The 23,628-nt window shown below is 45.5% G+C and overlaps 1 protein-coding gene across 1 annotated transcript in view; it reads left to right on the top strand.

Moving 5' to 3' along the window:
* Positions 1 to 23,628, top strand: part of LOC119978274 (trinucleotide repeat-containing gene 6A protein-like) — a 209,743-nt gene that overhangs the window by 157,997 nt on the left and 28,118 nt on the right. The window contains 11 exon segments of the mRNA XM_038819765.1: positions 2,199 to 2,247; positions 2,434 to 2,489; positions 2,491 to 2,577; positions 3,162 to 3,329; positions 7,292 to 7,429; positions 8,242 to 8,388; positions 9,478 to 9,552; positions 10,325 to 10,535; positions 11,353 to 11,502; positions 11,722 to 11,898; positions 20,968 to 21,108. Coding sequence (XP_038675693.1) covers positions 2,199 to 2,247; positions 2,434 to 2,489; positions 2,491 to 2,577; positions 3,162 to 3,329; positions 7,292 to 7,429; positions 8,242 to 8,388; positions 9,478 to 9,552; positions 10,325 to 10,535; positions 11,353 to 11,502; positions 11,722 to 11,898; positions 20,968 to 21,108 — 1,399 coding nt within the window.

Below are 23,628 nucleotides of genomic sequence, written 5' to 3'. Positions count from 1 at the left end.
GGGAAATGTTTAGATACATGCAAGTTTTTGCCAGGAAGGAGATACAGAGCTTCCTGGTGGAGCCGGCCTCCACGTTGCTGGAGGAGCCGCTGATGACAGGGGAACTGGGGATGGTGTCAGCGGTTTACGAGGTTATTTTGGAAGAGGGCAAGGCGCCACTGGGGGGGATCAAAGCAAAGTGGGAGGAAGAGTTGGGAGAGGATATGGAGGAGGGGTTCTGGTGTAAGGTGCTCCGGAGAGTGAACACCTCCACCTCGTGCGTGAGGTTGGGGCAATACAACTGAGGGTTGTATATAGAGCACACCTCACAAGTGCGAGGATGAGCCGGCTCTTTGAGGGGGTAGAAGATGTGTATGAACCCTCTGCCCTGGTGTGGTGGGGGGGACCTGTTGGAATTCTTGTCTCTTGAGAAGGTTAAGTTTGAACTGAGGGGAAGGATGGAGGGGTTCTACAATTCATGGCCGTTATTCATTATGCACTTTCAAGAATTGGATAACATCGAAACAGCGGGGGGGGGGGGGGGGGGGGGGGGGGGGTTGCTGTGTTAATGGTGACTATGGGTGATTCCTGATTCCTTTTTGTATTTGTTTATGTTAATATGCGGGCAGTTGTTTGATGGATTGGCCACGCTAAATTGCCCCTTAATTAGAAAAAAATAATTGGGTACTCTAATTTTATTTTTAAAAAGAAATAAAAATAGTTTGTTGTTTTTCTCTTCTTTTGAGAAACACTGCTTTTCTTTAGCTAGAATCCAGGACGCTGCTGCTTTTACTACCCATGTGTTTTATCAATACCTGAGTGAGATAGTTCAGTGCTTGTTACCCAGCAGCGATAGATAGTCATGCTTAGAATAGCACTCATCTTCCCAACCCAAGGTGCTGAACTCAAACTTGCCCTTTGCCATTGACGTTCACTCGCCAACTGTCAATGTCTTTTTTTTTTAAACGCATTTTATTCAAACTTGTATCAAAGTAGGTTACAGCAAATAAACCACCCCGGGAAATTCTCCTTTCCCCCCCCCCCCCCCACCTTTTCTCAAAACCCCCCTGCTGAGCCCCTTAACTCATACTTTACCTCTCTAAACCGCTGGAAGTCTACAGGTCACCCAGCCATGCTGCCAACCCTGGTGGCGATGCCAACTGTTACTCCAGCAAAATTTGTCGCCGTGCAATCAGAGAGGCGAAGGCCAGGAAATTTGCCTTCTTCCTCCTCCATGAGCTCTGGCTCCTCTGAAACCCCAAATATCGCCACCAAAGGGTCCAGGTCCACTCCCTCCTCCACTATCCTGGCTAAGACCGCGAACGCTCCCGCCCAGAATCTTCCCAATTTTTCACAACCCCAAAACATGTGCACATGATTCGCTGGCCCCTGCCCATACCTCTCACACTCATCTGCTAGCCCCCTGAAAAAACCCACTCATTCTCGCCCGAGTCATATGCACCCTGTGCACCACCTTAAACTGTATCAGGCTCATCCTTGCACAAGAGGAGATTCCGCTTACCCTTCGCAGTGCCTCACTCCATACACTCCAATTGATCTCCATTCCCAACTCCGCTTCCCATTTCTCCTTGGTCTTCACCACCCACTCGCCTCCCTGCTCCCCCAGCCACTTATATATATCCCCAATTCTTCCCTCCCCTTCCACATCTGGAAGCAACAGTCGCTCCAGCAGGGTGTATCCCAGCAATCTAAGGAACCCCTTCCAGACCTTTGTGCAAAGTCCCTAACCTGTAGATACCTGAACTCACCTACCCCTCGGTAGCTCAATCCTCTCCCTTAGCTCCTCCAGACTGGCGAATCCTTCCTCCAAATACAAATCCCTCACCTTGACCAGCCCCACTTCCCTCCACCTCCTGTATACACTATCCACCCCCCCCCCCCTCCCCCCCGACTCAAACTCGCACAGCGGCGTTAGCACCGACATCCCTTCCACCCTAAAATGCCTCCTCAACTGATTCCATATCTTCACCGTGGACTGCACCACTGGGCTCCGTGAATACCGACTCGAACTGTTCAATTTCTTGACTGAGAAACGCAGAAGGGTGACCTGTTCTTAAATTACCATCCTATAAACTGAGGGTGGGACAGTAATTGGGAATCAGAGTAATTATCTCTTAGGCTTCTTACTGATGATGCAGATGTGGATTTTCCTGAATGGCAAAAATTGTGATATTTAAGGTAGTTTCTACATGTTACAGAGGGAGTCTGCTGAAGACACCAAGAGCAATAAGACGGACATACCTGTTGGTAAGATGCTATTGCACCAAACTCAAATTAACATCCAGATTACCAGCATCCGCAGTCTTTTGCTTTTATTTCAAATTAACATCCTCCACTCACGTACAGCAATTTTCAGTTCTGAATAGAATCATTGTTAGCTGACCACACTTAAACAACAGTGAGCAAACCTGCCTGAACCTCCCGCCTTTCCAGGTATGTTAAGAGATAGAGAATGGAGATGGACAAGCACGGCAATGAACATTGGAGAATAATAATGGCATTATAGGCAAAGGACATGCTTCTCGTCCTCAGATTTCCAAAGAGTCTTCCATGGAACGCAATCCTTATTATGATAAGGTTAGTATTTCCTCCTGTTCTGGCTGTGTGATAGAAAGAGTTGGGCCCTTTTTTAAAAAATTCACCTTCAGCTAATTTTGGTAGACATGAGTGGTGCAAAAGTGGGACACGGCTAATTTGGATCTGGGCGTGGGTCATCACGACTGTTTATCTGGATTCCACTCTGGAAGCAAGACCCCAGTGTTAATTAAACAGATCACCGATGGTAATTAAACTCCAATCCTTTGTAGATTGTATTCGCTAATGAAACTAAGATTTTTGTCACTGGGATTTGAAAGTAAGGGACTTGTCTTACACATGAGCAGTATTGTGATATACTCAAAATTCATTATCATGCTCAAATGTTTTCCATCATGATGTGGCTATATTCACTTTGTATGCTGTATTTGGTAATAATCAGCATTTGTAATGTGACTTGTTCATTATGGAATCCTTCTGTTGGTAACAAGCCATTTAACTCTGCTTGTGGACTTCAAATAGATGCTAACCCTTCATCTCTTCTCTTGTTCCTGCCATGTCCTGCCTTTCTGCAACTGATGGGCTTTCCGTTGTGTGCTTTTTCCAAACCCGCTTTCCCTGCCCAGCTGTCTTTGTCTCTGTCCAATCAAGATGGCATTATAGCAGAAGAGCCCCAAAACTTATCGTACATGTCCACACCGAGCCTGAAGCTTCCCCCTTCAAACAGTGCACTACCTAATCAGGCCTTTGGCTCAGTGGGGCTGGGCATCCAAAACTTGAATTCTGTTAGACAGGTGAGTCTGTTCACAACCTGTCATGTGCAGGGAGTCAACGGTAATGTGTTGAGCGATAACATTCATTTCCGTGAGATATTCAGGATTGTTCTAAACATTTATACCTTTTTTTATTTTTGCTTCATTGTTTCTCTTGCTCCTTCTCTCGCCCTACCCCAATTATCTACCCAATGCCAAAACGGACAATCGGTGTCTGACTCCTTTGACATGCTTGCTTGTAGATTCATGTGTGGCCTTCAATAAATATTCCTTAGAATGCTGGAGATCTATAATTTTGACTCTGTTCTAGCACTTTTGCTCACTTGTGAGAAATGATGGGACAATTAGCAGCCAAAAGTAGAACTTAACAACAGAAAAGGGCTATTTGAACCATTTCTGTTGTGGCAGCTCACTGAGCTACCTTATTAATTCCATTATTCTCGCCTTACCATGCCACCCTCTTATTTTATTTGAATATTTTATATATTTCTCTTATCAGAGTTGTTAAGGATTCTGCCATTGTTTCTGTTCACTTGGGATGTAAAATTTAAGTTATGAAGAAAGGTTGGATAGGCTTGGATTGTTTTCGCTGGAGCAGAGAAGACTGAGAGGTGACCTGATTGAGGTGTATAAGATTATGAAGGGCATGGACAGGGTGGATAGGGAGCAGCTGTTCCCCTTAGTTGAAGGGTCAGTTACTAGGGGTCACAAGTTCAAGGCGAGAGGTAGGAGGTTTGGGGGTATTTAAGGGAAAACGGTTTTAACCAGAGGATGGTGATGGCCTGGAATGTACTGCCTGGGAGGGTGGTATGGGCGGGTCACCTCAATCCTTTAAAAAGTACCTAGATGGGACGGTGCAGTGGTTAGCACTGTTGCCTTGTGGCGCCGAGATCCCAGGTTCCATCCCGTTTCTGGGTCACTGTCCGTGTGGAGTTGCACATTCTCCCTGTGTCTGTGGATCTCACGGGATCCCCCGCAACCCAAATATATGCAGGGTGGGTGGATTGGCCACGCTAAATTTTGCCCCTTGGACAAAACATGAATTGGGTACTTAGATTTTTTTTAAAGTATCTGGATAAGCATTTGGCATGTCATAACATTCAAGGCTATAGGCTAAGTGCTGGTAAATGGCATAAGGAAGGCAGGTCAGGTGTCTTTTGCGTCTGTGCACACTCAATGGGCCAAAGGGCATCTTCTGCACTATATTATTCTGTGATTCACACTGCACATTGGATCAATGATATATCATGTACCCAACCCTCAAAAATGCTACCTGATCCTGCCTATAGATCCTTTGTACAGACCACTTTGGATGGATATCAGAGTACCCAGCAGCTATGACACTGCAGTGCAGCCATGATCCTGTTCTCTGGAATATTGTGCACAAGTCATTGACTAGTTTGATACAAACAATTTGAACACCTGAATGTGCTCATGGTTAGGGAAGTAATGGCTTTGAGTGTAATTAACAATTTTTGTATAAAGAAGGAAATAAAGTTCGACCTGAGTAAGAAATCCCAATCTGGTTTAGTTTTTTGGAGAATGGGTACGAGATATGTTAATTGGTGTCATTCCCCATCCACTCCCCTACCAACGTCACAGTTGAGTTTGTTGAAAAGAAATGAATTGAAATTGTGACTGCCCTTGACATCAAGGCAGCATTTCATAGAATTTACAGTGCAGAAGGAGGCCATTCGGCTCATCAAGTCTGCACCGGCTCTTGGAAAGAGCACCCTACCCAAGGTCAACACCTTCACCCTATCCCCATAACCCAGTAACCCCACCCCACACTAAGGGTAATTTTGGACACTAAGGACAATTTATCGTGGCCAATCCACCTAACCTGCACATCTTTGGACTGTGGGAGGAAACCGGAGCACCCGGAGGAAACCTGCGCATCCACGGTGAGGATGTGCAGACTCCACACAGGCGGTGTCCCAAGCCGGAATCGAACCTGGGACCCTGGAGCTGTGAAGCAATTGTGCTATCCACAATGCTACCGTGCTACCCAAGTATAGCCTCAAGGTGCTCTAGTTAAACTGGTCCATGGGAATCTGGGGGGGAACTCTACGCTGCTTGGAGTCATACCTGGCACAAAGGAAGGTGGTTGGAGATTAATCATCTCAGCTCCAGGACTTCACTGCAAGAGTTCCTCAGGTTAATGTCCTAAGCCCAACCATCTTCAGCTACTTCGTCAATGACCTCCCTTCCATCATAAGGTCGGAAGTGGGTATGTTCGCAGATGACTGCACAATGTTCAGCATCATTCGCAACTCCTCAGATAATGAAGCAGCTCATGTCCAAATGCAGCAAGACCTGGACAATACGTAGGCATGGGCTGACAAGTGGCAAGTGCCAGGCAATGAGCATCTCCTACAAGAGAGGATCTAACCATCACCCCATGACATTCAATGGCATTACCATCGCTGAATCCCCCACAATCCTGGGGGTTACCATTGATCAGATACTGAACTGGACTAGCCATATTAATACAGATCAACGGCTAGGAATCCTACGGCGGGTAACTCACCTCCAAAACCTGTCCACCATCTACAAGATACAAGTCAGGAGTGTAATGGAATACTCTCCATTTGCCTGGATGAGTGCAGTTCCAACAACACTCCAGAAGGCCAACACCATCCAGGACAAAGCAGTGCACTTGATTGCTCCACCTTCCACAAATGTTCAAACCCTCCACCACCGCATAACAGTGGCAGCCATGTGTGTTATCTAAAAGATGCACTGCGGGACTCACCCCAGGCTCCTTAGGCAGCATCTCCCAAATCCACTAGCATCTAGAAGGACAAGAACAGCAAGAAGTCTTACAACACCAGGTTAAAGTCCAACAGGTTTGTTTCGAATCACCAGCTATCGGAGCATAGCTCCTTCCTCAGGTGAATGAAGAGAGGTGGGTTCCAGAAACATGTATATGGACAAAGTCAAAGATGCAATACGATATATCGTATTGCATCTTTAACTTTGTCTATATATGTTACTGTGCTCACCCTAGTCCAACGCCATCACCACATCATAGAAGGACAAGAGCAGCAGATACCTGGGAACCCCACCACCTGGAGGTTCCCCTCCAAGTCACTCACCATCCCGACTTAGAAATATGTCACCATTCCTTCACTGTCTCTGGGTCAAAATCCTGGAATTCCCTCCCTAACAGCACTGTGGCTGCACCTACACCTCGAGGACTGTAGCGGTTCAAGAAGGCAAATTCACCACAGTCTTCTGAAGGACAATTAGGGATGGGCAATAAATGCTGCCCAGAAAGGGGCCTCACGGTAGCATGGTGGTTAGCATCAATGCTTCACAGCTCCAGGGTCCCAGGTTCGATTCCCGGCTGGGTCACTGTCTGTGTGGAGTCTGCACGTCCTCCCCGTGTGTGCGTGGGTTTCCTCCGGGTGCTCCGGTTTCCTCCCACAGTCCAAAGATGTGCGGGTTAGGTGGATTGGCCATGCTAAATTGCCCGTAGTGTAAGGTTAATGGGGGGATTGTTGGGTTACGGGTATACGGGTTACGTGGGTTTAAGTAGGGTGATCATTGCTCGGCACAACATCGAGGGCCGAAGGGCCTGTTCTGTGCTGTACTGTTCTATGTTCTATGTTCTAAATGCCCACATCCCGTAAGTGAATTAAAACAAAAACTAAAAATCATTTAATATATTTAACATTTGTAGATAGGGTTGGTTGAAAAATAGCCACAGTGCAAATAGAAATTCAGGGATGGATAGGTTAATTTTAAAAAGTTGCAGCTAAGGGTAGAGGAGAAGGCCATGGTTCAATGTATTTAAAGGAAATGACAAGCAATTGTCAGCATTGAAACTGTTGGTGTGAAACCTGTTGAATGTTCAGTGCATTGTTCTCTTTTGTTTTTCTCCACACTGACTGTCTAGTATAGGACTTTCTAGTATAAAGCTGTGATGTATTTAAAATCATGGATCTTTGCTCTGATGCTGCTGGTGCTCTCATTTACAGAATGGCAATCCTAATATATTTGGCGGCAGCAATGCAGCAGCACAAGCCAGGGGCATGCAACAGCCTCCAGCACAACCTCTTAACTCATCTCAGCCTAATCTCCGCGCTCAAGTGCCTCCTCCATTATTATCCCCTCAGGTATACAAACATTTACTTTTGTGGTTCTCTTTGCTGTTCTCAGTTTCTCTTTTTTTTTGCTCCATTGAGGTAATCGGAGTTTGGTCACTTGCCAAAATTTCAACTTAATTCTTGGTGTGGGTGGCAAGTGGGTCCATAGTTATTTGTGTTCTTTGTTCTAACTAAGATGGTTTGATGTCTCAGTGCAACTCATTCAAAATTGTTTGGGGGGCAGCATGGGAGGAATATCCCCTAGCTATATATCTTAAGTGTCTCTCCACTCATCTGTCCTCAGCTTTAGGGTGATGGGTCCATTAAATGGACTGTTTCATGCTTGGAATTCAGAACTTGCTCTGCATTGTGTTTTTTTTTAAAGTATGGGTGTATATCCCATAGTGACATCAAACAAATCCTAAAAAACATTTCTATTGCTGATAACTATTGGTTGAGGTAATGCAATGCTTTCCCCACTTGGTGGAAAGGTAAATTGGCAATGGATGCCCCAGTGTCTGGGATGTGTAATAATAGGATGCATTCCCAAGTCTCACTATATGGCAAGGTTCTACATGGTGTTGGGTGGAGGGGACAAGATCCTCCGGCTCATGAATGAGCATTGCAGAGGAAGCGATGGGAAGCATTGGGGATTCCAGAAAATGATTGATCTCTCAACCATGCATATTGCAGATTTGTTTAAACTTGCAACAGTTTTCCAAAAACACAGAAAGCACTAGAACAATAAGGTTACATGTCTGGATACCTATTAATAATTAGGCATGTTGAAAATATGTTTGAATCCTGGTGGCCCATTTTAAAATGTTCTTTTCTTCTAAAAGGTTCCAGCATCATTACTGAAGTATGCAACAGCCAATGGGAGCCTAAACACTGCACTATTGAATTTTGGCCCCCAGCAAGTAGCCATGCTGAACCAGCTCTCCCAGTTGAACCAGCTGTCTCAACTTTCACAGATCTCCCAGCTACAGGTACAGCAACAGTTTGTTTCTATGATCCTGCTGTATATAAATAGGGACAATGAATGCCATTAACTAAGTTCATTCAGAGGACAGTGCTATTTAGACTGAATATCCCAGGTTCAATCCTTGATCTGCACCCATCTCATTAAGGGCAATGGTGTGAGTGCTTAAATGGATGTCTGTGCCTTGGATTAGCCTGGATTAATTTTGATCATTCAGTGGCCCCTGCCGAAAACATGCTTGTGGTGTTGTGGGAACAGGGTCCACTGTGTTGCAGTCACCCGAGTGACACTCAAATAAGATGACAACACAACAGCTCAGAATTTGTGTAGTGCATGTCAGCATGGCATCCCCACAGCAGCCTGAAGCATTGAACAGTATTTATTGTCAATGAATAGTGAGTTTTGCTTATTCTTAGACTTGTAGAACACATATGTCTGGCCTATTTCTGGAGGGAACACCATTGTCACCCCCACCCCTTCCAAACACTTGTGTAGAAAATAGCTGCAATAGGACCGGTTGGAATTTCTGTAATTATTCAATCCATCCATCAATGAAAAGGTAACGAGTGCATTCCAGGTAGGTGTGATTTCTCTATTTCTCTTCAGACACCCTCTCCCATCCCCCAGCCATGGACTGAGATGTATCACTGGCTCAGCCCTGTGTGAATCAGACTGAATGGAGTAGGGAAACCAAACTTTTCATTCCGAGATTCAGTGCTTCAACTATCAGTAAAAGCAAGCGAGGAAAAGAGAAAGTATTTGCATCTAATGCTGTCAGCCATTGCAAAGTTAAGGAGAAAAATGTCCTTTCCGCTGTGTGGACTTTCAGTCGGCAGTAAAACAAGGTCCTGGCAATGACAGCACCCAATGTCCCTCAGTTTCTTCAGTTCCAAGGCATCTTACAGAATTGGGTAATCTACCTCCCCATAGGCCTCAGTATGCAATAACTTAAAATATCTTCAAATGGAAAAGGGTCAAAATTACGGAATGTGCCCGGTTCAGACCCACTCGAGGACTAGGTTTTTGATGTTCGATGCATGACCAGTTAACCATTGATTGCTCCATTTACAATTTTACTGTCCTTTCTTAATATTAGCGACTGCTGCTTCAGCAACAAAAGGCACAGAATCAGAGGAACGTGCCTGGATCCATGCGTCAGTCTCAAGAGCAGGTAAAGTCTTTTTGAATACCCGCTATTAAGCTTGAGAATTCTGGAGATATCAATAGATTTCTGACTAAATATACCAATGATTTCAGTAAAACAATGACTTGAGTTAGGATGAAATGTTCTTCTGTGTCCTAGTCAAACATGAGCTGAATTACCGAGTGTATGGAATCTGGTTTGTACCCTGCCTCTCTGTACAGAAGCTCTAGTGTTGTAGGGGTTGCACTGAGGCCATGATGGAAGGCAGTGGTGAATGGACTGGGGCCATAGTGGAGATGGATAGTGGCTGCACTGGCACTGTGGTGGAGGGAGGTTGGTGGCTGCACTGGGCCATGGTAGGGGGGAGCTGCACTGGGTCCATGATGAAGGACGGTTGGTGGATGCACAGACGATGTGTGTGTTGGTTGATTTTGTGCTCGAGTCTACTGTGAAATTTCTGAATTTAGCACAAATCATTTTGGTAGTGTCCTTTAATGAGCTAGGCTTAAATATTGAACTCACCAATCCCCCTGCTCCCCAAACTGTCATTGCCTGTTTAGTTCACAGTCTCTTCTGGCAGAGCTGCTTATTTCAAAAGGTACAGCAGCAGAGTTCTGGCAAAGAGGTCAAATCCTTTTCAACTTCAAAATTTCTAAAATCACTGGATTTTAGAATGTTAAAGTTTGTGTTGCTGATATTTAATGTGGAGAGGGACTAATGGTGAGTTGCAACAAATACTAACTAGACCTTGGAATGTATTACCACTAAAAGCCTGTTTTTTCCCTCCTCCCATGTTCAGGCTGCTCGTGTGCTCAACATGCAACAGATGCTGCAACACCCCCGTCAACTGGATACAAGCCTTCTGAAGCAGCAGCCTCCGCCGCAGCAGCAGCAGCCAATGCATCAGCCCTCCATGAAGCCCTTCCCGGAGAACCTCATGCCCCCCTCCCCTCATGAGCTGCAAACAAAAGAGCCGCCTTCGCTCAACTCATACAGCAGCTACCCTTTAGGTGGGTTTCCCCAACCCAGTCCAGGGCAATCCGATCCCACGGTGCCACAAGCTGCTCTTCTTTCCCCCATGCCCTCACACTATTCCTTGCCCAAAATGTTTCTTCCTGACAACAGCCCAAACCACAGCCTCCTCAGCCCTCCACTGTGTAATGCAAATAGCCACATACCAGGCTCACCCATCCATCAACATGCAGGAAGGAAGCCTTCCAGTCAAGAAAGGTCTATGTCAAGAGGTGAATAATCTGTTTGTATAATCTTTGGTCTACACGTACCTGAGTGAAATTGAAGGTGTCCCATTGACTCGGCGTCCAGTGTTTCCCTGACACTTGGCATGTAAACTGGACTGAGTTCAAATCACACGGCAGACATGCTGTTAATTCAATTAAGTAAAGCTGGTAATATGTGGGCTGGCACCAGAGGGAAATAACCATGCAAAACTGCCAGATCATTATTTTTTTTTAATTATAACAGGTTCACCACTGGCCTTTGGGGGAGAAAATCTGTCACAAACTGCTTGGGTCTGGCCCAGGTGTGACTGATGGTGGGATCAGGATCTGCCATGAATCTCCCCAAGATAGAATGGCCTACTTACCCTCATTCATCACGCTTTAAGGATTAACAAAGTACCAGTGAGCTGCTGTACTCTGAGTAACTATCTGAACAAGTCAGTGTCATTGGAGAGAAGGATAGAGGGTGTTTATTTATCATGTATGATTTTGTGGTTCCTATAAGTTGCATTGTGAGTATACCATCTTAATGTTGCGTGTTCGGGTCTGTCCTTTTCACCCCTAATTCAAAATTGATTTGCTTCCTTAGGCTTGAATCCAAACTTGAATGTACCCCTGGATTTCGGCAGTATTGTTAACCTGAAAGAGCCACAATCTCAACAGTCCCGACTGAAGCAATGGACTGCCTCAGAGAATCTTCCTGTCAATTCCTCTCTAGATCAAAACTCCAGCAAACATGGTAAGGCACCATTGACTCCCTTAATAATTAGAAGCAGAATACTAATGTGAGTCCTCGGTATTTGAATAGTCTGCATAGAGAATTTCTGGATCATTGTATCTTGTGTCTTTTCTCATGATCAGTAAAAGGCCACTTTATGCCAATATTTGAGCTGTGCCATCTTATTTCGGTGCTGTTTTGTGGTGAAGTTTGAAACTAAAGCACATTTTCTTTCCTCAGGTGCTACTTCAAGTGGTCTTAGTATTTGTTCTGGCAAGTTGCTTGAAGAATCTCCTTTTGGTCACTTTGACATTTCCATGAACTCTCTGGCCAGTCCTCCTGGATCTGTTGGAGATGGCTGGCCAAGTGCCAAATCACCCAGTGATAAGCTGTCTAGCAATGTTAATTGGCCACCAGGTAAGACATTAGGCACTCAGTAAGATTGTAACCGATGCTAGATGCAGGATTCTGAAACCAGGATCCTCATGTGACTTCCAGGATTAAGGGTGTTAGTGATCCAGCCCCAAATGTACCCATAACTGATCCAAATTCAGCAATTATGCTTACATAGTATTTCGAATGCAGTAAAACATTCCAAAGGGCTGAGGGCAAGTATAAAACAAAATTTCACACTGCCACTTGAGATATTAGGGCAAATGACCAAAAAGCTTGATCAGCGAGGTAGGTTTTAAAGAATGTATTAAAGGAGGCGGGGCAGGCAGTGAGCTTTAGGAAGGAAATTTCCTAAAATTGCAATATTAGTGAAAATGAAATGCAATAATCTCCCTCAGTTAGTTATCTTTTCACATCAGGCATGACTGCTAACTATGTGTGTGTGTGATTTGACCACCTTTCTGTAATACTCAATTGGAATAACAAATGTCTGCCTTGGATCTCAGAAATGGCCTAGCAAGCCATACAGTTCAAGGGCAATCAGGAATGGGCAATAAATGCTAGCCTTGGTAGCGACGCCTACATCCCCATGAACAAATTTTATAAAAGTCTACAGCCATATCTCATTCAGATTTAATTGTGTTTGTGCCTTTGGGTGTTTTAATTATTTAATTCCCAGTGTATTTTAACATGCATCGGCCCAGTGTAATGAATACGTTTGTTTTATCACAGAGGGCTTCAGGGGTGTGTCAGTGGAACAGAGAAAATTGTCTGTTCAGGGATTTGGTACATTTATAGAAGAAGCGGAAAGGAAAGTTTAGAGGGCGCATGTTGACCAGTATTGTTGGCACTTGTTTATGAGTTTAACGTGCCACATTGAAAAAACCATATGCAGCAGTACAAATTCCACTATTGTTGATGCACGGGTCTGCCTACATGTCCAGCCAATTGAATGGAGACTCTTTAACACCACAAATACTGTGGTGTATGACCTGTTAGACAATACCAGGTATAATAGAACCATAGAGGTTTACAATGCAGCACAGGGCCAAGTAGCCCATCATATTTGCCAGTTCGGATTTCTTATTACAGATTCTCTAAAATGTTAATCTGTAGCCCAGAATCGAAATCTACAGATACTGCTTCTTGAGAGTACTGAACTTGAGAGATTTGGTAGGTATGGGGTTTTAAGAGTTGATCTCTTTCTAATATTTAGTTTAGTTTTTGTGTTTAACTTTCCCTGAAGATGGTTGTGTAGCTGAGACCTATTGCTTGCAATTCCTGCACCATTTGGAACTTCTGGACACTGCATGTGTCTTGAGGGCCACATATGTTGGAAGTGTCTCCAGTTGCTTCAGCTCAAATACGGGGCTGGATTCTCTGTTTCTGCGGCTATGTGCCGATGCAGGAGTGGGAACTGGCATTTTGCACCGGCAAAATTGGTGCCGTACCCTCACTGATTCCAGGATCTGTGAGGGGCTAGCAGTGGCGCAGGGTAAAACCCCCGGCACCCGTGCCCAAAATAGCCGGAGAAAGGTCTGATCTGTGGCCACGCATGCACTTGCCGATGACCTACAGCGGTCGCGCCGGCCGTGCGTTAACCCAAACTGCCAAATACGGCCTCACAGGGCAACCCCTGACCACCCCCACCAGTACCCCCAGCCCTCGCGGAAGCCCCCCTGGCCAGCAACACAGCTCCCGGCCGACTGTGGCGGAGCAGGACACAGTCCCCGGCCGCCACACTGGATCCCAACCGCTCAGATTGCATGTCAACTACGCGGTCGGGAACTCAGCCTATCAGGGGCGGAGCATCAGGGGAGGATCTTCTGATGACGCGCAACTCGACGGTGCCATTTTGGAATGGGCAGAGACTCAAAAACTAGCACCGCCCCGATTTGGCCGTCGGAAGGGATTCTCCACCCGATCGCTGATTACAATATCGTCGCCGGGCAACAGAGAATCCTGCCCAGGGTTTCTGAACTTGAGGGGCAGCTGGAGTTATTGGGAGGATGAGGGTTTCCTGGATCTCTCACTCCAGGAAGTGGTCACTAGAGAAGGTGATCAGGATAGTAGATTGGTAGCCATCTTGAAGAGTAACAAGAGGCATGAAGTGCAAGAGCCTTTGCAATGTGTCCCACTCTCAAACTGGCACTCTGCATCGGAGATTGCTGGGAGTGATGGCACCTTGAAGGAGTGCAGTCCATACAATGGCATCAATGGGCAAAGGGACATAAGAAAATGTGGAAATGCACCATTGAAAGAGATTCCTTAGTTTGGAATACAGATACATGTTTTTGGAGTGGTCCTTGTGAGTCGTGCATGGTATATTGCCTACATGGTAAAAGGCATCCTGGGGAAAGTGCAGAATGTTCTGCAGGGGAAGGTGAGCGAGCCAAAAGTTGTGGTACTTTGTCATTAACAGAATCGAGATGACAGGTACCAGTGTCCTATGGTCGGACTTTTAGGAACTAGGGAGGAAGTTAAAAGAGTAGGACCTCAACGATGCCATTATTCAAGTAGAGAGCAGGGGATAAACTTGGAAATCACAGGCCAGTCAGCCTAACACCAATGATGGGGAAACTATTGGAAGCAATTCTGAGACAGAATTAATCTGCATTTGGAGTGGTTGGGATTAATCAAGAACAATCCGAAATGTTTTGTTACGGGAAGGTCATATCTGACCACTTGATTGAATTTTTCGAAGAGTTGACCAGGTGTGTCGGTGAGAGAAATGCATTTGACTTAGTCTACTTGGACTTCAGCAAGGCTTTTAATAAGGTCCCACATGGGGAGACTGATAACAAAAGTAAGAGCCCATTGGATCCAAGGAAATTTGACAAATTGGAATCAAAATTGGCTGAGTGGCAGGAGCAGAGGGTGATGGTCAAGGGGTGTTTTTCCAACTTTTGTTATTTGATCTTGGGATGTGGGCATTGCTTGCTGGGCCAACATTTGCTGTCCAGCCCTAATTGCCCTTAAAGTGAGCTAGGCCATTTCAGTGGGGGGGCAGTTAAGAGTCAACCGCATCGCTGTGTGAGTCTGGAGTCACATGCAGGTCAGACTGGGTAATGATGGCGGATTTCCTTCCCTGATGGACATTAGTGAACCAGCTGAGTTTTTGCGACATTGACAATGGTTTCGTGGTTATCATTAGACTTCTCATTCCAAATATTTATTGGATACAATTTCCACTATCTGCCATGGTGGGATTCGAACCCAGGAGCCTAGAGCTTTCCCTTGGTCTCTGGAAGCCTGTGTCCAGTGGGGTCCCGCAGTTTTGGGACCCTTGCTGTTTGTTGTTTTATATAAATAATTTAGATATGAATGTAAGAGTTGGTCAGTAACTTTGCGGATGATATGAAAATTGGTGGGGTGGTAAATAGTGAGGAGGTTAGCCTTCGATTACGGGAGGATATAAACAGGCTGGGCTGATCAGTGACAAATGGAATTCAATCTGGATATGTGTGAGGTGATGCACTTGGGCAGGACAAACAAGGCAAGGGAATACATGATAGCAGGAGCCTCAACACACCGGGGATTAAAGGGACTTTGGTGTGCATGTACACCGGTCCCTTCAGGGCAGGTGGATAAAATAGATATGAAGGCATATGTATACTTGCCTTTATTGTTAGCCGAGGCATAGATTTTAAGAGCAAGAAGATTATAGAATATAGAACAGTACAGCACAGAACAGGCCCTTCGGCCCTCAATGTTGTGCCGAGCAATGATCACCCCACTCAAACCCACGTATCCACCCTGTACCCGTAACCCAAACCCCCCCCCCCCCCCCCCCCCCCCCTTAACCTTACTTTTTAGGACACTATGGGCAATTTAGCCTGGCCAATCCACCTAACCCGCACATCTTTGGACTGTGGGAGGAAACTGGAGCACCCGGAGGAAACCCACGCACACACGGGGAGGACGTGCAGACTCCACACAGACAGTGACCCAGCTGGGAATCGACCCTGGGACCCTGGAGCTGTGAAGCATTTATGCTAACCGCCATGCTACCGTGCTGCCCATTATGCTGGAACTGTATAAAATTTTGGTTAGGCCACAGTTAGAGTATTGTGTGCAGATCTGGAATATAACTGTAGGAGAAATGTAACAGCACTGGATAGGGTGCAGAGGAGATTTACTAGGATATTGCCTGGGCTGGAGAGTTTTAGTTATGAAGTGAGATCGGATAGACTGATTGTTTTCCTTGAAGCAGAGGAGACTGAGGAGAGGGATAACGTTGAGATGTATATAATTCTGAGAGGCATGGATAGATATACAGACAGTTCCCCTTAGTGGAGATATCCAGTGAGGGGATGTGAGGGGAAACTTTTTCACCCAGAGGGTGGTGGGAGTCTTGGACTCACTGCCTGAAAGGGTGGTGGAGGCAGAGACCCTCATAACATTTAAGAAGAATTTAGATGTGCCTCACAGCGTCGAGGACCCGGGTTCGAACTCCCCATGTCTCTGTGGATCTTCCCCCCCACAACGCAAAAAGATGTGCAGGGTAGGTGGATTGGCCATGCTAAATCGCCCCTTAACTGGAAAGAAATAATTGGGTACTCTAAATTAATTTTTTTTAAATAGATGTGTATTTACGTTGCAAAGTCACAAGGCTATGGGATTAGAATACATAGAATCATAGCATCATAGAATTTACAGTGCAGGAGGAGGCCATTCGGCCTATTGAGTCTGCACAGGCTCTTGGAAAGAGCACCCTATGCAAGCCCACAACTCCACCTTCCCATAATCCCACCCAACCTTTTTGAACACTAAGGACAATTTAGCATGGCCAATCCACCTAACCTGCACATCTTTGGACTGTGGGAGGAAACCGGAGCACCCGGAAGAAACCCACGCACACACGGGGAGAAGTGCAGACTCCACACAGACAGTGACCCAAGCCAGGAATCGAACCTGGGACCTTGGAGCTGTAAAGCAAGTACAAACCACGATGCTACCGTGCTGCCCTGGTGGTTGTATTTGACCAACGCAGACATGATTGGCTGTAGGACCTTTTCTGTGCTGTAATCTTCGATGACTATAATAGTAATCTCTGGATTACTGCCAATAAAAGGAGAAGTGGGGAGATAAGGAGGATCGATCAATACGTGGCTTGAAGAATGATGCAGAAATGAGGGCTTCAGTTTCTTGGGCATTGGGACCACTTTTACAGCAGGAAACATCTATTAACGGGCAGCACGGTAGCATTGTGGATAGCACAATTGCTTCACAGCTCCAGGGTCCCAGGCTCGATTCCGGCTTGGGTCACTGTCTGTGTGGAGTCTGCACACCCTCCCTGTGTGTGCGTGGGTTTCCTCCGGGTGCTCCGGTTTCCTCCCACAGTCAAAAGATGTGCAGGTTAGGTGGATTGGCCATGATAAATTGCCCTTAGTGTCCAAAATTGCCCTTCATGTTGGGTGGGGTTGCTGGTTATGGGGATAGGGTGGGGGTGTTGACCTTGGGTGGGGTGCTCCTTCCGGGAGCCTGTGCAGACTCTAGGGCTGGGTGGCCCCCTTCTGCACTGTAAATTCTATGATTAAAAGGGGACAGGTTGCATCTCAACAGGATTAGGACCAGTGACTTGGGAAAGATTAATCAGTGTGTGATAGTTTAAACTAAATTGACACTAGCAAGCAGAAGGAGAAAATAAGAATAGAATGCACAAGGGGTAAGAGTATTGGGTAGTACAAGAGAAGGAAGATAGGAGGAGTACAAGGAACGCAAAGACAATTTAGAATGCATTTATTTTTTAAAAATAGATGTGTGTAGACACAAAGTGTAGTGAATAAGGAACTCCCAAATGTAAATAGCTGTGTGGAAACATGATGAAGAGACAATTCTGGAAACATGGCTTAAAAATAGTGAGGACTTGATGCTTTATATTCAAGGTGTTCAGAAAAGATAGAGGGGTTGGATGGCAGACTGATTAGGAAAACATGGTGTTGGGAAGAGAGTGTCCTGAAGAGGCAAAGGACTGAATCCATTTAGTTAGTTGGGAAGCCGATCATGCTTCAGGGGTTATACTACAGGCCTTCAAATAGGGAGAAATAGAGCAGCAAATTTGCAGGGAAAACACAGATCTGCAAGAACTGTAGAGTGCTGACTCTGGGGGGTTGGGGGGAGACTTGAATCACCCAAAATATCAAAGGAAGAGTTGTTTCAGGCTCAGCCTGAAAAAAGGGAAACCAAAGTCATCCTTGGATGATGAGCGAGTTTGAAAACATGAATCAAGATGCATTGATACATGTCAGGTGAATTCTTCACGCAAGAGTCAGACCAAAAACAGTAAGAGTGAATTAGATTGTCTGAAAAGGAAGAATGTGCAGGGTTACGGGGAGGAGGTAGAGGAATGGCACTAAGTGAATTGCTCATTTGGAGAGCTGATGTAGACACAATGGGCCAAATGGCCACCTTCTGTCCTGCAGCAATTCTGTGTTTTTGTGAAGTTGAATGGGGAAGTAAAGAGGAAAATAAGACTAGTAAAGAAAAAATATATAAATAGAAAGGCAGGTAACATAAAACGGAACCCAAAAATCTTCTATTGGCCTGTAAAAAAAAAAGATGGGCAGTAAAAGGTAGGGTAACCAAAAGAGAAAATGCTGGAAAATCTCAGCAGGTTTGGCAGCATCTGTTGGGAGAGAAAAGAGCAAAAGGTGCTGCCAGACCTGCTGAGACTTTCCAGTATTTTTTCTTTTGGTTTCAGATTCCGCATCCTCAGTAATTTGCTTTTATCAAGAGATAGGGTAGGGCCTATTTGGAACAGAGAATGTGATGTGTGCTTAGAGGCACAGGGCAAAAACAGAATCTGAATGAGTACTTGGTATCGGTGTTTACTAAGGAAGAGAATGCTGACAAAATATTGGTAGAAGTGGAGATGGTAACAGTAATAAACGGTGAAAATTGATAGACTGGGTGCACTGGAAATGTTGCTATGCATGGATTGGTCGACTGATCTGGACGGCTTGCATTTCAGATTTAAAAGAAAGTGGGGGTGGAAATCTTCCATAATCTTCTGTAAATTTGGGGGAGGTGTCGGTGGATTGTTCAAGGAAGGGTGTATGAACATTCCTTGCAACTATAGTCCGGTCAGTTAAACATTTGTGGTGGGTATAGTTTTAGAACCAATGATCAGGTGCAAACAGCTACCAGGCACTTGGAAGAGGTTTGAGTTAATTAAGAAGAACCCTTATAGATTTGTATAGGCAGATCATGTTTGGCTAATCTAATTGTATTTTTCGATAAACCAACAGGAAAGATTGGTGAAGGCATTCAGTATATGTTGTTTATATGCTTTTAAAGAAATGGTTCAACGGATAAAAAAAGGCTCGTTAACAAAATTGAAGCTCATGAAATAGGACGGTCAGTTAAAGCTTGGATAAAAGATTTGCTTAAGGACCGAAAACAGTTGCGGTAAATGGGTATTTTCAGACTGTAATGTTCTCCAAGGATCAGTGCTAAGACAGTGCTTTTAGAATACAGCGTAAAATGTCAAAATTTGCCGATGATACCAAACCTGGAGGTGTGGCAACAGGATGATGGCAATTCATCACAACAGGACGTAGGCTAGCAGATGGGCAGACAAATGGCAGATAAAGTGTGAGGTGATGCATTTTGACAGAAGGGATAGGGAGAGGCAATATGGGCTTAATGGCACAGTTCAAAAGTGTGATCAGGGACAGTGACCCAGGGCTTCATATGAAGGTGGCAGAACATATTGAGTGTGTAGTTAACAATGTTTGAGATTTAGGTTTTATAATTAGAGGTATTGAGTTCAAAAGCTAGGATGTAATGCCGAACCATATAAAGTTTAGGTTGGGTCACAACTGGAGTATTGCACCCACTTCTAGCCACAAAACCTTAGGAATGATATGAAGGTCCTCAAGAAGGTGAAGAGGGGATTTGCCAGCATGGCACCAGCGATGAGGGAATTTAGCTACACAGTTACATTGGAGAAATTAGGCTTGTTCTCCTTGGACCAAAGGAAGTTAAGGGGCGGTGCAATAAGGTATACAAGATTATGACCAGATTAGATAAGGCGGACAAAGAAATGCTGTTTACAGTAGCCAATGGTACATGGTCTGGGGGACACAGAGTTAAGGTTTTGGGCAAAAGATAGCGAGGCGATGTGAGGAAGAACCATTTTTACTCAGCATATGGTAGTGACCTTGAATGAAACACACTGCCTACAAGGGTGGTGGAAGCAGAGACATTCAATGATTTCACATGGAAATTAGATAGGCACTTCAGGGAAATAAACTTGCAGGGCTATGGAGATTAAACGGGGAATGGCGCTGATTAGTCATGCAAAGAACCAACATTAACTTAATGGACAATGGTGGCCTTCTGTGCTGTTATGATCCTGTCTACTTGAGGTGCAAACTGGCCAGTTGGTTCCTTGTATGTTTTGTCTGACTTCCAGAATTTACAGTTGTTAATCTCTATTGTGTGAATGACATAGTTTTCCATTGTTTTAAAATTCCTACTTCATGTGGTTCATTGAGCCACAGGCAATCCTGTGTCTGTCATGGTGGTCATAAAGATTTTTTTTAAAAGGGTGTGATGTTGGATAGAGTATAGCTGTGTTGGAGCTGCTTGCAATTCACTAAGGAGTGGAATGATTCTTTTGGGGTGACATTGTTCTAGCTTCTGGTGCAACTGGCGGTGTTGTCCTGCAGCCTGTGCAGAGTAGCAAAAGCAATGGCTGTGAAATATTTTCATGTTGTTTCTTCCATATGTTTTGCCTAGGTCAGGTGAGTAATTTGCTAAAATTAGGATAATGGGTCTGTAAAATGGAAATAAAGGCTTGGAGCTGTGAGGTTAGGATAGGAGCAAGGAGAGGGATATTTGAAATTGGGTTCATCACAAATGGACTGTGTAAGAATTCAGTTGTTAAAAGTGAATCAGGGGAGAAACAGGCACTGCTTGGGTCAACTACCATTGAACTGAGGTTTTGGCCTGTTGTGAGTTCGTACCCAGAGCTCTGTGTGCATTTAATGCCTCTTCTTGAGGGTTTCTCTTTTGGAGTGTATTTTCCCAGGATCTTGCACTCTCTGGATTACCTAAATTCACTGTTTGATTCTTCTTTCTGACTAGAGTTTCGTCCTGGTGAGCCTTGGAAAGGTTATCAAAACATTGACCCTGAAACTGACCCTTACGTCACTCCTGGCAGTGTGATGACCAGTCTATCGATCTCTACTGCTCGTGATCTTGATCTCCTCAGGGACAGGAACAATGGTGAGTGTCATCCTCAATGTGTTCTTTCAACAACTTCTATTTATAAAATGCCTTTAAGGTAAACTGTGCCAAAGTGCACAGAAGCACTAAAAAACAAAATATGACATAGAGTTATTAGGTCAGATGGCCAAAATCTTGGCTAAAGAGGTAGATTTTTTTCGGTCCGTCTTCAAGAGAAAAGCGAGGTAGAGAACTAGAAAAGTGTTTTGAGGGAAGTCCAGAGCTCAGCCTAGGCAGGCTAAGGCATGGCCACCAATGGCAGTGTAATTAAAATTAGAGGGGGTCAGGAGCCAGCGAGGAGAATACTCAGGTTCAGTCGACCAGGCTAGATGGAATTGAGGTTCACAAGGAGGAGGTGTTAGCAATTTTGGAAAATGTAAAAATAGATAAGTCCCCTGGGCCAGATGGGATTTATCCTAGGATTCTCTGGGAAGCCAGGGAGGAGATTGCAGAGCCTTTGTCCTTGATCTTTATGCCGTCTTTGTCGACAGGAATAGTGCCGGAAGACTGGAGGATAGCAAATGTTGTCCCCTTGTTCAAGAAGGGGAGTAGAGACAACCGTGGTAATTATAGACCTGTGAGCCTTAGTTCGGTTGTGGGTAAAATGTTGGAAAAGTTTATAAGAGATAGGGTTTATAATCATCTTGAAAAGAACAAGTTGATTAGCGATAGTCAACCCGGTTTTGTGAAGGGTAGGTCATGCCTCACAAACCTTATTGAGTTTTTTGAGAATGTGACCAAACAGGTGGATGAGGGTAAAGCGGTTGATGAGGTGTATATGGATTTCAGTAAGGCGTTTGATAAGGTTACCCACGGTAGGCTATTGCAGAAAATAAGGAAGTATGGGATTGAAGGTGATTTAGCGGTTTGGATCAGTAATTGGCTAGCTGAAAGAAGAGAGGGTGGTGGTTGATGGCAAATGTTCATCCTGGAGTTCAGTTACTAGTGATGTACCGCAAGGATCTGTTTTGGGGCCACTGCTGTTTTTATAAATGACCTGGAAGAGGGTGTAGAAGGATGGGTTAGTAAATTTGCAGATGACACGAAGGTCGGTGGAGTTGTGGATAGTGCTGAAGGATGTTATAGGATACAGAGGGACATAGATAAGCTGCAGAGCTGGGCTGAGAGGTGGCAGATGGAGTTTAATGCGGAAAAGTGTGAGGTGGTTCACTTTGGAAGGAGTAACAGGAATGCAGAGTACTGGGCCAATGGCAAGATTCTTGGTAGTGTAGATGAACAGAGAGATCTCAGCATCCAGGTACATAAATCCCTGAAAGTTGCCACCCAGGTTAATAGGGCTGTTAAGAAGGCATATGGTGTGCTAGCCTTTATCAGTAGGGGGATTGAGTTTTGGAGCCACAAGGTCATGCTGCAGCTGTACAAAACTCTGGTGCGGCCGCTCCTGGAGTACTGCGTGCAGTTCTTTTTTTTTTAAATAATTTTTATTGAATTTTTCAAAATACAAACATTTTAACCCCCCCTACATTTACATTTAAATTATAACAAAACAAAGTCAAACCCCCCTACTTAACAAGAAAAAGAAAAAAAAAAATTCCCCCCCCCCCCCCCCCCCCCCCCCCCCCCCCCCCCCCCCCCCCCCGCCGGCGAACCGACAGTCAGACCAACTTATCATTTCTAGCAGCGTCCTCGGGCAGGCCTTGCCCGTGCCACCGCCGCTACCGTACTTCCTTCGTCGTTGTCCCCCCCCCCTCCCGCCCTCCCCTCCCCTCCCGGGTTGCTGCTGTCATGGCCTCAGTTTCTATCTCTGATCCAAGAGGTCTAGGAAGGGTTGCCATCGCCTGGAAAACCCCTGCACCGACCCTCTCAGGGCGAATTTGATCCTTTCCAATTGGATGAAGTTTGCCATGTCGTTTAACCAGGTGTTAACACTCGGAGGCCTTTCGTCCCTCCACTGAATCAGGATCCTCCTCCGAGCCACCAAGGACGCAAAGGCTAATATTCCAGCCTCCCTCGCCTCCTGTACCCCCGGTTCCACCCCAACCCCGAAGATTGCAAGTCCCCATCCTGGCTTGACCCTGGACCCCACCACTCTCGACACCGTCCCTGCCACCCCCTTCCAGAACTCCTCCAGTGCCGGACATGCCCAAAACATATGTGCATGATTCGCAGGGCTTCCCGAACATCTAATACACCTGTCTTCACCCCCGAAAAACCGACTCATCCTTGTCCCCGTCATGTGGGCTCTATGCAGTACCTTAAATTGAATGAGACTTAGTCTCGCACATGACGACGACGAGTTGACCCTCTCCAGGGCGTCTGCCCATGTCCCGTCCTCTATCTGTTCCCCCAGCTCTAACTCCCACTTATCTTTCAGCTCCTCTACTGGTACCTCCTCCACCTCCTGCATAATCTTATAGATGTCCGAGATCTTCCCCTCCCCGACCCAGACCCCTGATAGCACCCTATCACTCACCCCCCTGTCGGGGAGCGCGGGGAACCCCGCTACCTGTCGTCTGGCAAATGCCTTCACTTGGAGGTACCTGAACGTGTTCCCCGGGG

This window comes from Scyliorhinus canicula, chromosome 15, assembly GCF_902713615.1.
Source record: "Scyliorhinus canicula chromosome 15, sScyCan1.1, whole genome shotgun sequence".
NCBI classification, from domain to species: Eukaryota; Metazoa; Chordata; class Chondrichthyes; order Carcharhiniformes; family Scyliorhinidae; genus Scyliorhinus; species Scyliorhinus canicula.
Note: the sequence above shows the minus strand (reverse complement) of the source record. Positions and strands in the feature narration are given on the sequence as shown.